At 35.6% G+C, this 18,340-nt stretch overlaps 2 protein-coding genes across 5 annotated transcripts in view; one reads left to right on the top strand and one right to left on the bottom strand.

The window, feature by feature from the left end:
* The first annotated feature begins 1,642 nt into the window (after positions 1 to 1,642).
* On the top strand, positions 1,643 to 11,048 carry SERPINA10 (serpin family A member 10). The gene is made up of 5 exons (XM_074235483.1): positions 1,643 to 1,734; positions 2,644 to 3,383; positions 5,030 to 5,303; positions 8,010 to 8,160; positions 9,169 to 11,048. Exons 2-5 carry the CDS (start codon positions 2,675 to 2,677, stop codon positions 9,358 to 9,360), a joined length of 1,326 nt encoding a protein of 441 aa, XP_074091584.1. The 5' UTR covers positions 1,643 to 1,734; positions 2,644 to 2,674; the 3' UTR covers positions 9,361 to 11,048.
* The window catches only part of PPP4R4 (protein phosphatase 4 regulatory subunit 4), a 124,550-nt gene continuing 113,118 nt past the window's right edge, over positions 6,909 to 18,340 (bottom strand). The window contains exons 24-26 of one of the 4 annotated variants that reach the window (XM_074235479.1): positions 17,734 to 17,881; positions 13,892 to 13,957; positions 6,909 to 6,993 (exon numbers count right to left, since the gene is read on the bottom strand). In XM_074235479.1, the coding sequence (XP_074091580.1) occupies positions 13,933 to 13,957; positions 17,734 to 17,881 (173 nt within the window). In that variant the 3' untranslated portion in view covers positions 6,909 to 6,993; positions 13,892 to 13,932. Of the gene's footprint in view, positions 6,994 to 13,728; positions 13,958 to 17,733; positions 17,882 to 18,340 lie in introns of those variants that run through there. The other 3 variants (XM_074235478.1, XM_074235481.1, XM_074235482.1) reach the window with 3 other exon arrangements.

Below are 18,340 nucleotides of genomic sequence, written 5' to 3'. Positions count from 1 at the left end.
TGAGAAAGTTCTGAAACTTCTCATTACACCAGGAAACTATAAGACTGTAAAGTTATAGTGAACTCATTGATCTCCTTTAGTAGAAAATTTTCACACTGGGATTTTCCTATATGAAATTATAAATCCTGACCCCTCCACTCAGTCCATAGCACCTAGCTATATAGCACTTTATAATTGCAAAGTACTTTTCTTAGAACAACCCTGTGAAGTAGAGTAATAGAATTTCAAAGATGCAAGGGCTCTTAGAGGCCATTAGATCAACCCTCATCCCAAATCATGAACCCCATCTTTAAGATCTCAAATCTCTTAAACACTTTTGGGGAGGAGGAATTTATATTCCCTATGAAATATGGCATTCTATTATTGGACAGCTCCAATCAAAGAAAGCTTTTCTGTCCTATGGATCAGAAAGACTCTTGTTTACATTCTGCTGATTGCTCCTACATCTGTCCTCTAGTGATCTGACAGAATAAGTTTCCTCCTTGTTCCATATTATATTGATGATTATGATGATGATGCTAATAATAATAATAATAATAATGACTTATTTACATGATCTCATTTGATCTTTACAACCCTGATAGGCAAGTGCTACAGATTTATTATCCTCAACCTACAGGTAAGGAAACTGAGGCTGGAAGTTTAATTTTGCCCAAAGTCACATAGCTAGAAAGGGCCTCAAGGAGGATTCAAACCTAGACCTTCTAGAGTCCAATCCCAGGACTCTTGTCCACTAAAGTTAGCTGATCCAAATTTAAATCCTGCTTCAGACACTTGCTGTATTATTATGTTACTGATGTGTTACCTGTGCGAGTCATTTAACCTCTGAGTTTCCTCAACTGGAAAATGGGGACAGTGACAGCACCTACTTCCTAGGACTGTGAAGATCAAATGGGATAATATTTATAAAGTATTTAGTAAACTTTAAAGTGCTATTCTTAGGTCCTTATCCTTGCCAAGGTAAACCCTTCTATATGCGTAAGTGATCCTCTTCCATCCTGTCTTCTCTGCCAGGTTGAACCTTCTATCTTCTATTATTTCCTCTTATTCAATCTTTCCCTATAAGATGGCACATTCTCTATTGCCTAAAAGCATAGCCAGGTCTCTTCCCCCCTTAAAAACATTCACATGAGCTATTCAGCCCAGCAATCTATCACTAGATATCTTTCCTCCCTTTTATGTTTAAACTTTTTGAAAATGCCATCTACATGGGGGTGGCTAGGTGGTGCAGTGGATAGAGCACCAGCCCAGGAGTCAGGAGGACCTGAGTTCAAATCCAGACTCAGACACTTAATTTACCTAGTTGTGTGGCCTTGGGCAAGCCACTTAACTCCATTGCCTTGCAAAAAAGAAAAAAGAAAAAGAAAAACAGAAAAATGCTATCTACAATCAATGTCTTAACTTCCTTTCCCTTGTACAGCCTGGCTTCGATCCCTCCTCATTTAAGGTCACATAGATAGTAAACAGAAGTGCCAGACTGAGACCTCATCTCTTTCTTGATTCTTAGTCCATTGTTTCTTTAACTATGGCTGCCTCATTTTCTTCAAGGGAGTCAAAACAAAAATTTGGTTATTTGGAAGTTCTGGTAAATTGGATTATAGTTCATCAAGGTTTTGCTATTTATAATAATTAAACAGGCAACTCTGGTTTGGTGGATGAAGCTCTGAACCTAGAGTTAGGAAGACATCTTCTTGAGTTCAAATCTCATCTCAGACATGAACTGTGTGGCCCTGGGTAAGTCACTTAACTCTGTTGGCCTGAGTTTCCTCATCTGTGAAATGAGCTGAAAGAAATGGCAAACGATTACAGTATCTTTGCCAAGAGAATCCCAACTGGGATCACAAAGAGTTAGACACAACTGAAAAGTGGCTCAACAGAAACAATAAAACCTATTAAACTCTACCAGATGCTTTTAGTACACAAGAGAGGGAACCTGGGGGCGGCTAGGTGGCAAAGTGGATAGAGCACAGGCCCTGGAATCAGGAGTACCTGAGTTCAAATCCAACCTCAGATACTTAATAATTAACTAGCTGTGTGGCTTTGAGCAAGCCACTTAAACCCCATTGTCTAGCAAAAACCTTAAGAGAGAGAGAGAGAGAGAGAGAGAGAGAGAGAGAGAGAGAGAGAGAGAGAGAGAGAGAACCTGGTTGATCTATTAGATAAGTGCCCTGGGTTGGGGTTTGAGGACCTATGTTCTATTCCTGGCTCTTGCTACTTACTACCTGTATTTCCTTAAACAAGTTTTGGGCTTCAGATTCACCCTTTGCAAGATGGAAGAGTGAATTAGAACTGTGGTCTTTTGGAAATGGGGGTCATTAAACCTTATTAATGATGGTTAAATATTGACTTAGAAAACACATTAACATAATCTAAGTTCTATTGCATTATTTAGTTAAATATTTCCCAATTACATTTTAATCTGGTTCTGAAGCACTCACTAGTTTTGTCCTGTTTGTGTCAGGCTAAATTATTTCTAGGTTCCCTTTCAATTCTAAATCCTATGATCTTAAGTGATTTCCCCCCACAATAGAACAGGGTTCAACCTCTGAAACAGTATTTCACCTTAGCAAAAAGATAATTTTTTTTAAATGAATGGCTTTAAAAAGTTTTTTTTCCCTCTTTACCTAAATTTTGGTCGCTAAGAAATACATTCACTCCGTCTCCAAAACAAACTATGAAAACAGCTTTCTGCCTCATCCTCTTCCTTGGGGAAGTATGGCTGGTACTGGGTACTACTAAAGACTGGGAACCAGGGAAGATAGAGGTTTTGAAGAACTACACCTTTCTCAATCACAACCAAATGGATGGAGACAAACAATATCCCCAGAGTAACGAAGCCTTGACATCATCTGAGGAGGAACCCTGGCCAGCATTGGATAAATGGAAACTCTTAGAAAAGAATGCCAACTTTGGGTTCAACCTGTTCCGAAAAATCACCATGAAACATGATGGCAACATAGTTTTCTCTCCTTTTGGCCTTTCCTTTGCAATGACTACTTTATTGCTGGCAGCCAGAGGGCAGAGCCGATCCCAGATCATAGAGGGCCTCAATTTGCAGAATCTAAGTAGCATGGAGACCACTTTTTTGCCTTCTCTCTTCAAAGAGATCAGAGACAACATCTCCCAAAACCACGAGCTGGCTTTATCAAAAGGAAGTTTTGCTTTTATCCACAAGAATTTTGATGTCAAAGAGACTTTCTTCAATTTGACCAAGCAGTATTTTGACATGGAATATGTACCTGTGAATTTCTACAATGTTACCCAGGCCAGGAGTTTCATGAATCATTATGTGAATAAGAAGACCAAGGGGAAAATTCACAAACTCTTTGATCAGGTTGATTTGGAAGCTAAATTAATCCTTGTGGATTACATCCTATTTAGTGGTATGTATCTTGTATTACTAGATGATGATGCATTCTTCCTAAGGAATACACTTTTTGTCTTTTTCCTTCCTATTTGGTAAACTCTGAATTGTACACCACAATGAAGGTTGGATGTGGGTTAAGTAGCCAAACCTGCCTAGGCCTTTATCCTGAGATAAAGGAAGATATTGAGAAATGATACCCAAGACCAGTGCTAGGTTATCAGCAGTGGTTGATCAGAAATATTCAAGCCTTGCATAAATTATAGAAAAAACCCTTTGCTCCAGAACCAATCTGACCAAGCCTCAGGTCAAATGAGTGAAACATGTTCACATTCCTAGAGAGGTCAAAATTTAGGAACTAAATCCCTCGAACAAGGGAGGTGGCATGGATTAAACAAAATAACCAGGCTTCGTTTTTTTGCTAATCATTTATGTTTCAGTTCAATTCTATTAAGAGTTCATTAAGTACAGAACGCTGAGTTGGTAGAAAACTGTCTGTAGTATGGTACAATCTACAAAGTGTATTCCTCACTACATTTCCATGAGATGGGTGGTGAAAACCATTTTAAAAATGAAAACACTTAGCCTTAATTCAGTGGTGTGCCTAAGTTCTCACAGATAATAAATGACAGCACTGGGACTTGTATTCATGTCTGACTCCAGAGTTGATTTGTCATGATGTTTCCCCACTTGGCCTTTCAATGTTCTGTCTCTTAAAAAATATAAAACTTTGTCAACACTTTTCTTGTTGAGAGGCTGAGGAGCAGCAAATCATTTTAAAAGACAGAAAGGGAAGAAGCAAAATTATAACCAGCTTTCTCTAATTGAATATTAAATAATGGATATTTGACCATAAGAGTATTGAATTCAAGATTGTATGACTAAAATAAGGGAAGATAAGCAGTAAGGAACTCAGCAACATGTGGAGCTCAATGTTTTCTTCAATTTTTTTGAGTTTTACAAAATAACAATAATTCATATTTCTCAAGAATTTTACTCCTTAAAATTTCCTTACAACCACCCTGTGAAGTAAGTAATATAAGTAGTAATATTTTCTTTTTCAAATGAGTGGGAGGTAAAATTATCTTTCTGCAGTCCTACTTTTGGAGAACTTCAGTGTTGGATCTTGTAACTCTGAGGTCAGTGTTTTTGCAGTATGTCTATCTAGATAGCTCTTGTTGGTGGCCTGTGATCAAACCTATAAATCTAGGCTTTTCACCAAAGGAGAAGAGAACCTGACCTCCAGGACATGTATTTGCTTGGCCTGATGGAGGAAGTTAGATAGCACAGTGGATAGGGAACTGGACCTGAAATTTGTGGGACTTGAGTTCAAATGTGCCCTCAAGACATCTACTGGTTTAGTTACTTGGCTTCTGTTTCCCTTAATTATCCCCCATAGCAGCAATCAGAGTTGTGAGCATCACATGAGATGATATTTGTAAAGAACCTGGCATGAAGGAGATGCTTAATGTTTCTCTTCCTTTATGATAGATCACATCATCCTGCTTTATACACATTAATCTTCTGTAGAATTAGAATATCTTCCTAATGTTGGGGGTAAAGAGGATGATTAGCACCTGCCACTTTTGGAGATTTCTTCATGAAAATACTTGTCTTTGTCAGCAGTTTCCCCAACCCAATTATTTTTCTCACTTTACCTCTTAGGTAAATGGCTATCTGCCTTTGACCCTCATATGACTGAGGTTGAAACCTTTCACCTGGACAAATACAGAACTACCAAGGTGCCTATGATGTTTAGATCTGCCAAGTTTGCTTCAACATTTGATAGAGACTTTCACTGTCACGTCCTCAAATTACCCTACCAAGGAAATGCAAGCATGCTAGTGGTCCTTGAGGATAAGATGGGGGATCACCTTGCTATAGAAGACTACTTAACTGGAGAGTTGGTGGACAAATGGATCAGAAATATGAAAACCAGGTACTATTCAATACAATATAATGGAAAAATATCTACTGTGTGCCAAGTACTGATATAGGCTCCACATGGGACATGATCATTAGAGAAGGTCTTCCAAGAAGTTTACATCTTGTAGATGAATGATTCCAACAGGGGCAACTACAACATATCATAATGGCAGGCATGAGTTAATGAGATGCAAAACAAAATGGTATGATAAGTTTGAGGGAATAAGGCTTCCAAAAGGAGCCATCAGGAAAGGCTTCCTGGAGGGGGTGAGAAGGAAAGAATTTCAAGCACTGGGGACAACCAAAGCAGGCAATGGAAAAGGCTTCCCTGTGAATCTTAACCTCTCTCCTTAACTTCTGAATCTGAAGAGTGACTCCAGAAGAGGGTCCTTCCTCCCTTTAGCCATAATTCATGTCTTCTTCATTTGTCATCCTGAAAGTGACTAAAACATGCCTCAACCAACTTAAGGCAAAGACAGTATGAAAATAGCAATGGTTTGGCAGACACCATTACCATGATGGCAGAGCATGCCTCAATCAACTTAAGACAAGGTTGAGAGTTTCACAGTAAGACAGTATGAGAGTAGAAATGGTTTGGAATACGCCAATACCCATGATGGCACAGCAAGAATGAATGACTCTCAGAACTGGAAGGAACCTTGGAGATCTAATCTAATCTGCTCTCCCCACCCTCCTTTTGAGAGATGAGTGAACTGAAGCCCAGAGAGGGGGAAGAGATGTTAGTGACAGAATGAGTAGCTAACCTCAGGCCTTTTGACTCTTAAGTCTGGGCTCTTGCCACTCTACAAACCCTAATGCCCTCCTTCCATTATAATATGCTATTCAGAGGGATGGGGGAGGTAGGGTCAGGAGGCTTGTTCTTTTAGGGAATCAAATAATATTTGTAAAGGGCCTAGAATATAGAGGGTGCTTAATAAAGGTCCCCCTTTTAAGGGAGAAAGATAGACATAACAATGGCATTCTTTTGTCAATAGGGTACATGTAGTCAATCTTTCAAGGATATCTGGAAATGAGATTTCATCAGTGTAAAGATTTCCTTCATTAACTCAAATCACATTCTCCAATATCTTAAATTGAATTTTATGAAATGATGTGGCTAAAAAAATTAATTAGCTGGGAGCCAACCTTTTAATGCATGGACTCCTTTGTCATGGACCCTTTTGACAGTCTGATGATGAAGCTTATTTATATAGCTCTTATTGTGGGTCAGGTACTGTGCTAAGCACTTTGCAATTATCTCATTTGATTCTCATAACTCTGGATTGTTCTCATTTTACAGATGAGGAAATTGAGGCAAACAGAGGTTAAATGACTTGCTCAGGGTTACATGAGTAGTAAGTATCAGAGTCTAGTTCGGAATTTTTCTGACTCTAGGTCCAGTACCCTCTATATTCATTGTGCTATGTAGTTACCTACCCACAAATGTCTAAGAATTCATTTTAAAAAATACAAAGGACTAAAGAGGAGACCAAATATACTGAAATGCAAATATCAAAATTAGATAAAAAAGTTCAGACTCCAGGTTAAGAACCAGTTTTAGTGATGACCATCGCCTCCCTGAACCAATCTGGTTCTAGAGAGTAAACACAGATGTATGGAATCTTTTCCACTTTTCTTAGGAACTGCCCGAGGCTTATGTTCTGCTGGAATAGCCTTGGAGAACTCAAGGTTAACTCTTGTCCCTGGAGAAAATAGAAACTAACATTTGTATAGTTCTCTTAAAGTTTGCTAAGCACTTTATGTGTATTATCTCATCAGACACTCAAAATCCTGTTAAGTTAGGGGCTATAAAATGCTCATTTTACACATAAAAAACCTGGAGTCAGGAAGACTCCAGTTCAAATTTTACCCCAGTCAGTTCAAATCTTACCTCAGATACTTACTAGTTATGTGAACCTGGCCAAGTCATTTGGCCTCTATTTGCCTCAGTTTCCTCAACTGTAAAATGGAGATAAAAATGACACCTACTTCCTAGTGTTATTGTAAGGATAAAAATCATATCTGCAAACCTTAGAGTGGAATGTGTGTTAGTTTTTGTTATAAAGTCATATAGATAGGGGCGGCTAGGTCGCATGGTGGATAGAGCACTGGCCTTGGAGTCAGGAGTTAACTGAGTTCAAATCCGGCCTCAGACACTTAATAATCACCTAGCTGTGCGGCCTTGGGCAAGCCGCTTAACTCCATTGCCTTGCAAAATCTAAAAAAAAAAAGTCATATAGAGATTTCACGATGGAGAGAGGACTAATGACTGGGTGGAACAGGAAAGCCCTTTGTAAGAGAGGGCACTTGAGCTGGATTGCACTTTGAAATCATTAGGGGTCCTGCCAAGTCAGAACTAAGGAAGAATGAATGCATTCTACTACATTCATTGGTGGTGGTGAGAAATATTATGGGGAACTCAATAAAGAAATCAATAAAACCTTCTTTTAAAAAACAAACTCCTTCACAGCCCAAAAAGTCAATTGAGAGTTTTGGTATTTCCTAGCTTGCTCAAAGAAAATAATTGGCTCATTGAAACTCAAGTTATGTTTTATCATATACTTTTAAAGCTGACGGTTATTTTCTTTGGGCTGGGTCACTTTATAAGAAGAAGTAGCACTTTAAATAACCTCTCCAACAGAAATCTTTAAAAAAAAACAGGATATGTTTAGTTTCCAAAGATGTCTATTTTTCATTATTATGTATATTTGTGCCATAGAAAAACGGACGTTTTCTTTCCAAAGTTCAAGCTAGATCAGAAGTATGAGATACAAGAATTCCTTAAGCAGATGGGAATCAGAGCAATATTCTCACCCTGGGCTGATCTGAGTGAACTCTCAGATCCATCAAGGGATCTGAAAGTGTCTAAGGTAAGTTGTGAGTTTTTAGATGAACAGGTATCACATTATCAATTTCAACAAATACAAAAAAAAATTCAGTGGCTACAATGTATAGGTATCTATATTATAGCTAATAGAGAAGGAATTCAATGTCCACGGGGGGTCCAAACATCAAAGGAGTTTGTGGTTGAGACTATGTACCTATATATGTATATGTGTATAGTAAAATACTATATACTATTTTGTTTATAGCTCTACAATGTATTGAGGGGAGGCTCTAGTGCCCCTTGCTAGGCTTCAAATTAGTCAAGATATGCATATCCTAGATCAATTAAGTACCAGAAGTATTATCAGTGGATAGAAGCTACAGCTTAATATAGAAAATAACTTACTATCAATTAGAGTGGTATGATCATGAAATTGGCCACCTCTGGAGGTAGAATTCTTCATTACTGGGTGGGGGGGTCTCCAGGGAGTGACTAGATAACTATTATTTTCTGGGATATTATAGAGGAAACATTTCAAATAGGGAGTTGAATAAGAAAATTTCTAATTTCTAAGTTTCTTAATTCTTTCTAAGATTCTAAGAGATTTATTTACTTAAGAGGAAACATAAGACACCAGTGAGGCCCCTAATTCCTCAAGGGTTCCTGTTAATATATTAGATTTGAAAAGCTAATTAAAATCAATGGTCACCTGCTCCCTTTCATCCAATATAATCTTTCCACTTAGATCAGGTCCAGGACCTAGAGAAAATATCCTGTTAGTCTTTCACCCTTCTTGGTCTTGACTTAAATTGCTAGGGTTTAAGAAACCCAAACTTCACAATATATGACAAAGTTTCTCAAGTTTTATTTGGATTATGGCCCCGACCTTCAAGGGATATATACAATTCCTGCCTGTTGAGAAGATGGTAAAAAAATTCAAATAGAGTCAAGCAAAAGAATTCAAGGGAGAAAAACCTTTCCCTCAGGGGCAACTTGGTACTGTACAGCCTGGTTTGCTACTCTTTTCATGTTATTTAATTTTCATTGGTAGATTTTGCAGAGAACAGTAATTGAAGTCAATGAGAGAGGAACTGAAGCAGCTGCTGGAACAATGTCAGAAATTATTGCTTATTCGATGCCTTCAATCATCAGAGTAGATCATCCCTTTCACTTCATGATCTATGAAGAGACATCTAAAAGTCTGCTCTTCCTTGGCAGGGTTGTCAACCCATCTCTTCTATAATTCATAATACATCCAAATGTTTTAAGCTACCAAAGGGGCATATGTCAATCATAAGACTAAGGTGGGGTGGGAAGAGGGTTGTCCTCAACTCCTATTGGTTTTGGTTGTGCTTGTGGGTTCATGTGGAAATCTGCTGGGAGGAAAAGTGATCTTATGAAGATACTATTTACTTTAGGGAAGTTCTCATCCTTTTGAATATTTTCATATTTTTACCAGGTTTTTTCAGTCACTAAAACATGGCAGTTTGACTAATTTGACAATAGGGTTTTATGTCTCAACTGGAGTCTGATTCTGTTGACTGCAATGTAGAGCTTAATGTGACAGAGTCTGAAAGTTAAAGAGCTTGGAAGGAATGGGCCCCATATGAAAGTTTTCCTTAAAATTAGCTTGTTTTTCTTAGTGCCAAATAAATTATTTCCTTATTAAACTATTAAGAGTTATCACTCACTGGAGGCTAAACTGAGGGGAAAGATAATTGTAGTTATACAGCACTGATGCATCTGGCTCAGTGATGTCAACTCAAAGTGGTGTTTTTCAAGCAAATTTAAAAAGATGGTGGTAGAATTATAGAATACTATGGCTTGATGGATCCTCACAGACTAGTCCATACCTATCATCTTAGATTATGAAACTACAGTGAAATGACTTTCTCAAGGTCACATAGTCAGTACTAGAACCAGGACTACAGTTAAGTCTCTTGTCTTCCTGTCTAAGTCTCTCAATTATCTTATATACAGTACAGTAATTACTGTCTAATAAACTCCTTCCAACAAGCTTCTCCCTATTACCTGTAAAACTCAGAAATAGACAAAAGATGATAATGAAAACAGAAATAATAAAACTATTCCCTTATAAAAATGCTAAGTAGCTCATTAAGGCAAATAATTTCCATGTTCTTTTGGTTATGCTTTATTATGCATTATAAACATACTCAACAATTTTTTTGCTTCATATCTAATGTTTAAAACTGAAGGAAAATGAATTGCTTGTTTGTTAATTTTGCTCGGTGATTTAAATTGGGAGTGAACTATAAGAGGTTCTTTGTATTCCAATGTTGTAAATTAGCAATGTTCACACAAGACACTATAGTGGCAGGGATATGACAGTGGATAAATGTTGAATTAAAACATATTTCTACCTCCATATAGAATCATGTCTTTAATTGACTCCTCCCATTGATTTTGGTGAGTGGTTTGCTTGTGTCCCAGTTAGCTGAATGAATTTATTTGTGGGAAAGCAGCAAAGCAAGGAATAGATAGACTAGTCTAAATCTAAGTATTCTATTTTAATTTGATCCAGGAAAACATCATAAGATCATGGAGTTCTAAGCTGGAAGTGACCTAAGATACAGTCTTGTCCAATTGCAATTCCTTTATTTTAGAGATGAGGAAAATTCAAAGAGGTTAAAATGACTTGTTCAAAGTCACATTTGTTTTTAAGTAGCAAAAACCCATTTCTTTTCACTTGAATGCTCTCCACCCTTCAAGATATTTTGCAACAATACAACAATAAAAAATTTTCTGTAGCCTTCTATTAGAATTTCAGGTTATAATACCTCAGTCCTGTACTATATATCCATGATAAATTCTCCTTTCAAAATCTAATATTTTTTAAAAGGCCAGGTGATTATGTAAACCAGATGTCAAACTCTACTTCTGCAGATCAGTCTAGCCCAAGCCAGGATAAAATGAAACTGGGAAATATTTAATAAAAAATATATATATATATATATATATATATATATATATATATATCACAGATGATGTTAATTTGTGATTTTTTTGAAGTTAAAGTCTGCAGGGATCCCATTTCTATTTGAGTCTGACACCACTGATATAAACTATGTTCACCTTCTACCTACCTATTAGCAATGAATCTTCAGAATGCTTTTCTAGTGAAAAAAAAAACTGAACATAAATTAAAACAAAATTAAAACTAAATTTACAGAAATTCAGAGTAATGCTAATATGAAACTATTAAATATTGGACAGTACTTCCAAAATGTTCCTAATTCAGTTTTCTTGCTTCTGATTTGCATTTTAGTCTATTCTTAGATTTCAAGTCAGTCTAATGTCATCACTCCCATTCTTAGGCTCCCTTGAACTGGTTCTCTCAAATGTACACCCTACCACCTTAAAACTCCCAAATATAACTATCTAAATATCCATCTTTCTACAGATTTATAAGATGTTGCCATGTATCTAATTACTTAAAATGATAAAATTGTATTTCATATCTTTCTTTTAAAAAAGTAAAGACTGGAAAAGAAACTGTGAGAAAATATAATATCACTGAACAGAAATGAATTGAATCTATATGTGATCAGATAGAGTGTAGGTAGAATTTCATCAAACACAGCTACTACAGAGTAAGAACCTGATATAATGAGAACACATTTATTATTTAAAGTAGGAACTAGTCCTGTTCTTTGTTGTGGGTGTTCCACTGTATTCCTTCAGAGGTTTTTCTGTGATCGCTCAGAATTTTAACAACTTTGCTTCTTGAAAGGTATAAACATATAATTTTTCTTACAAATTTCAAGATTCAGTGGAACTAAAAATGAGTAAAGGCTTGGTTGGGAAGGTGTTTATTATATGTAGGTCTTGAGTTCTAATATCTAGTGCTAGGTTCCCACATATTGCTTTGCACTCAAAAAGTGCTTAAAACATGTTTGTTGAATTGACTCCAATCGATTTTTTAAAAAATGGGTAATAAATAAGCTATATCTGAATTAGTAACAGGTTATTGAGATGATTCTGCAACTTTTACTCCCAACATAAAATTCCAGCTCAAGCCAGAATGTCTGGTTCTAGAATAAGGAGCGCAAACTAAGGAAATCAAATAATGCTTGTAACTTCTTTATTACTGTTCCTTTTGACAGAGTAAATGTTGCCTAAAGCTCAAGTTTTCAGGGAAAGTTTATGGAGCTTAGATTTCTCATTATCAACTTTCAAATGTTCCTTTCTGAAGAGCAGGGTATTGGTCTCTACAATGTGGATGCTGGAAGTTAAGAGACATAGGAAAGCGGCTAGGTGGCGCAGTGGATAGAGTACCAGCCCTGGAATCAGGAGTACCTTAGTTCAAATCTGGCCTCAGACACTTAATAATTACCTAGCTGTGTGGCCTTGGGCAAGCCACTTAACCCATTGCCTTACAAAAACAAAATAAAAAAAAAAAGAGAGAGACATAGATAAATAGAAATCCATAAGGAGCCCCCAATTTTAGTGAGCCAGCACTTTCTCTCTCTGCCCCCAAACCTTTATCACTGAAAACATAATCTGACTGGCTGATTGCTCACTTCTCTATCAATTGTAAACTTTCTAGGGGAATTCAGGATTACAAAAATAGCCAAAAAGCAGGTATCAGGAGGGAAAAAAGAACAAGACTTGAATAATCTTCAAAACTGGACAATCTTGACTACAATATTCCTTCCCTTATTTGTTACTGAACAAACCACTTTCATCTTTTAATTATAAACATTGCAGAAAATGATTTAAAACTTTCTTCACAAATATACTGGTACTGCATTAACCTATATTTTATTTTAATAAATTCATAATTCATTATTTCACATTATAAAAAGTAACCACACGCACATATGCATTCACAAATTAGTTCATCTTTATCATACATCAATATATTTAAAAAACAAATATCTTCTATCAATATAATTATATGCTGATTGCATTTTGAAATAGAGAAGCTGACAATAGCTTCATACAATATATCTCAAGTATTGGCATTTTTAAAATAGAACTATATATGCTCTGCAGGCAAATTTTGATGGAAATATCAGCATTAGTACAAATAAATGCTGTTGACATAGCTAAAGCATGATAGCTTGGAATAACAGCTAATTAAAAACTGGATTCATCATTTTAAAATTAAGAGAAAAAATACAATCTAAAATTTAAACAAAGTATTTATAAAAGAAACTGTCCCATGAAATAAAGAAAATCATAAACAATTATTTGGAGGTATTTGCTCCTAAAAATAACTGGAAACCTTTAAGAATTTTCATTGTCAAATTTGAATTTTTGGGTTGTCCAGGTACAAATTTATGTTGGCACAACCTTAGGACTGTCCAACTTCTAGGAAACTACATTCTTCAGTATTTCTTTTCCAGTGGACTTGAAGATTCTTTATGAATACACTATTAATTTCCCAAATAGATAATATAGCCAGGACAATTTCAACTAATTGTGACTTCCATAACAATTTGCTAAAATGCTAAAACTGTAACTGGGAACAATTAATAGATGACACTGGTTCCTGCACTACAAAGGCATTAATTGTCTCTCTTGTGACAGTAGTTAGTTAAAGCACATACCTAAAGTTGCATTTCAACATTTCACTATAACATTGGAATTCTGCAACCAATACATTATTAATAGAAATATATACTATACAACCCAGGGAATCTAATTTCAAAAATGGAAGGCTTAACGACACCAGATGCAATGAAATCTCTCCAATTCATTCATAAAAAGTCCCAGCTGTCACTCTTGCTTGTGCTGAGCAATCCCATTACCTCCAGTTGTCTTTGGTTTTCTTCCTTGTTTATCAGGTGATCTAAGGATTTGATTTTCTAGATTTTCTTTGGGAAGAAAAAAGAAAGAGAATAGAAAAAATAAGAAAAGGAAAAAAAGAAAAAAGGAGGAAGGGAGAGAATAGGAAACATGCAAATTCTTACTGTTTTATATAAAAGCAATCTATTCAGTAGTATGTTGGCAAAGTGAATTTAGCAACATAGGTGTAACCCACTGTCAGCACACTCAGGATATGAATAACTGGTTTTTAAAAATAACTGGTTTTTAATAACAATAATAATTACATACAAAAACGTGTGGGGGGAGTTATTTAATTAGCAAACTCAACCAATAAAATGTAATGTGATTCAATGTAGAAAAATTTAGCTTTTCACATTTTAAATGGCTAAATATGTAGAATTTATATAAAGATACAGAAATTGGCATGTGCCTTAAAGTCATCTGATTAGGCCTAAAAGATAAAGTTCCAAAAAATGAAGACATATTTTCAATATGAAAACAGGGTATGTGTTTGAGGTGACCAAATACCAACTTCTTCAGATTGATAACCTTAGGAAGCAAAAGAACATTTTATAGCCTAATATAGATTTTGGTATGACTAAAAATTTTGCAGTCAATTTACTGTGTCCAGGTACAATTTTTTTGTCAGCAATCTCAAGATTGTCCAATTTACAGGAAGTTGTATTTTCTTCAGCCTTTCCTTTCCAAATGCCTCAACAGGAAGTATTATGTTCCTTTTGAAAATAGACTAGGGCTGAATTTCAAAAAACTAGGCCAATGGAGGTATTTACCATAGCAAACCATTTATATAAATGGAAAGGATTTTAGAGGTCATCTATTCCAACCAGATCTGAATTATGAAGTTGTTCTTTAACAACGCTAATAGTGATCACAAAGGATTTGCTTCAACATCTCCAATGATGGGGAATACTTTACCTTTTAGGGCAGCCCATTTAATTGTTGAACTGTTTTAGCTTAGAAAAGTTCCTTTATACTGAACTAAAATATGCCTCTCCTTGTGAGTTTCATTTCTTGGTGCTAGTTCTCCCTTTGGGGGGGGGGGTAAAAAAAAACACTTCACCAGCATGATAGCTTTAGAGAGCAGGCATAGATATGCTGCAAATAGGTACTTTGGTTTCCCTAAATCTCTTATTTGTTCCTTTAATTGGCCATCATATGAGATGCTACTAAATCACTTCAGCATTCTTATTGGTCAGTGCCTCTTAAAATGTGGTAGCCAGATCTGAAAGTAAAATTGACTGACCAAGTGAGGAAACAGTGAGACTATGACTTCACAAGAATGTATCTGTGACACAGGTACATTTATGAGGAAGATTAAATTGGAACCATGATTTTTTAAGGTATTTGTGTACATCTCCTCAGGAACATGTCCCTCCAGTTTTTGCTGAGTAATCAACATAAAGAAGACAGAGAAGTCTTCTCTTTCAGTTCATTCAGAGGGGAAATTCTGAAATAGGTCTTGGAAAGAGGTTTTCTTTTAAAATTCTCCTTCCTTTTTTTTTGGTTTGTTTTTCTTTTTGCAAGGCAATGTAGTTAAGTGACTTGTCTAAGGTCACACAGTTAGGTAATTATGAAGTATCTGAGGCTGAATTTGAACTCTGGACCTTCTGACTCCAGGGATAGTGCTCTATCCACCTAGCTGCCCCAATTCTCATTCTTTATGGTATAGGGGGTGACAACTAGACAGAGTAAAAAGAAGTTTTGATCCTCTCTCTATTACTAATTAGTTGTGTAGGCTTGAACAGTTCACTAACCCCATTCTAACCCCGCCCCCCCAACCCTGTTTCCTCCTCTATAGAATAGACTACATAATCTTTCAGGTCCTTCCAACTCTAAAGATTCTGTGTTCTCTGATTTGATATTCTTTTTTAGCCTGTTGGCATAAAAATGGTTTCTAAAAGCAAAAGTACAGTTAGTACATACTGAAAAGAGCAAACTATCATTTTCTTTCCTTATATATGAGATTTAAAGCTGATGATTCAAACAATCCGAGATGGGGAGAAAGGATAAATTACATTCTGGTAGTACTGAAAATATTTCCTAATGGAAGGATACCAAGGAAATCTTTAATCTTAAGTTTCATATGAATGTGAAGGAGTTTTTTTCCTTTTAAGAAATTATGAAAGGACCGTAAACTGTATTACAAACTCAACTTTGTTCCTTCCTCTGTCTTGGAATGGTATAGTTTGATGGAATTTTGGAGAATGTTGGTTCTTACTCTCTATTTGAGTTGAATACACATGTCAGGACTAGAACTCAGACAGTTTAACCAATGCATTTATTCCATGGTCCCACTCTACTTTCATGGATTTAAACATTCTTTAAAAAGTAAAAATCTCTATTTCTAATATGTAGATTTAGCAATGGATCATGCTAAAGATATAAAGGTATCTATTTCCTTAAATAGTATTAACAGCTTTTCTTCTTTTCAAAATTCAAATTACTATTCAAATTCAATAATCCAAAATTATCTATTAGAATGATTTTAGGGTTAGTAGAGAATTCCAACATTATTCTTTAGGCAGGTACATTACCTTTTTAATTCTTGTATATTCAGACTCTTTCTCTGATCTACATTTAACTGATTTTGAAATCATCTTGTATTGAGTTAGATATCCTAATTAAATGCATCCATACCTTGTTATAAGTATGGCTTATTAGAAGTTCCCAGGGACAGCTTGAGAGAAAGGGAAAGAAAAAGAAGGAGGGAGAAATAGTGAATGAGGGAGAAAGAAAAAGGGGAGGAAGGAGAGAAGTAAAGGTAAAAGAGGAGAGGGACAGAGGAGGGGGAGGGGTACAAGAAGAGGAGAGTTAGAGGGGGAAAGAGGAAGAGGAGGAAAAGAAGAGGGAGAGGGGAAAGGAGGGGAAATAAGGAGAGAGAGAGTCTTTTCTCTAACTTTAAAAGAATCTATGGAGAGAATTCATCATTGAGTCTCTGAAAGTTGCTCATAAGTAATTACTAGAATATAGTGAAACATTAATATGAAAAGAAAGTAATTTTGAAGTATAATTTGATGTAATAAACAAATACAAAAATAAATTTTAACATTTGAATAATTAATATTCTGTATTAAAGTTATTCTGATGCTGTGAAAATTCTAATGAACTTTTCCCTTTGGATGCTGGTACAAAAGTTCAGCTAAGAGATTTTAGAACATCAACAATTTAAGAAAGAAGTATGAATGGAAATGGTCTCTAAGGAAAATCAGAACAATCAATTTTCTCTAATTCTGATGAGTTTCAAAAATAACAGGGTTGTTTCTCAAGCAGCTCAGACGATTTCAATTTGATACACTTTTAGAGGATGATGCTGTCTTCACATTTGAGTTAGCAAAGCCAACCAAATCACTGGAACTACAAAAAAGAACAACTGCAATTTTATAAGTATCTCTGTTTAAAGACACAATTACAGAATTGATTTTTCAACCCATAAAAATCTTTCTGACTGTAAAATTGAGTTGTGGATGAATCAAGTGAAGTAAACCACAGAGGAAGCATCACCCAGTACCCTGTACTTAGAGAGATCTGGTTAGATAAATGGGGGGGGGGGGAACGAATATTGGTTTAATTTTGCACTATGGTACAAAATACAATATAGTACAACTATAAAGGCCTCTATAGTTTCACTAACATTACAATGTTCTTGTCATATATTATTTAGTACATCTAAAATTTCTCCCCTTAAAATATATTATGTTTCCATGTTCCAGGCATTTATTTTCAAGGGAACTTGGCAAGTTGTACTAATAAAAAAAAGAGACAACTTTTACTTTGCAGTACCATCCAATGACTGATCACTTACAAGGTAGCCTTTCGAGGCTGAGTATCTTTACTTCCATTGTTCTTTGGGTCAACTGAGTTATTCATATTACGGGAGGTACTTGGTAAGGAGGTATTAGAAGAATAAGGAGATGTATTAACACTGGAATTACGAGTCCGAAATGAATCATCTGAAAGATATGCACATGTAGACAAATGAAAGATTTACTTTTAAGCATAAAGTGCCACAAATTTTAGTTAAAATTTCAGGTCTATAGTTTAGGTATATACTATAATTAAGCTATCTTACTAAAATGAATTCTCTTTCAAAAGAAATATCTATTCATATATATATTATGTATATATGTATATATATATAAAATCACACACACATATATACATATATGTAGTTATACACAGAAAATAATTATAAGAAAATACCATGTAAAACAGATAATTACTATGAAGCCTCTCACACTTTCTCAAGAGAGGATCTCTTCTCAATTTACTGAGAAAATGAAGATTACTCACTGTGAGAGCTTTCTTTTCCTCTACCCTGAACCACAAACCCCCTTGAAATCATCCACAATTCTCTTCTCCTCCCTGGCTCCTCTTTGATGAGGAGCCTTCAATATACCAACATGCAAAAG

This window comes from Macrotis lagotis, chromosome 4 (genome assembly GCF_037893015.1).
Source record: "Macrotis lagotis isolate mMagLag1 chromosome 4, bilby.v1.9.chrom.fasta, whole genome shotgun sequence".
In the NCBI taxonomy this organism is placed as follows: domain Eukaryota; kingdom Metazoa; phylum Chordata; class Mammalia; order Peramelemorphia; family Peramelidae; genus Macrotis; species Macrotis lagotis.
The sequence above is the reverse complement of the archived record's forward strand: the minus strand, read 5'-3'. Positions and strand labels throughout refer to the sequence as shown.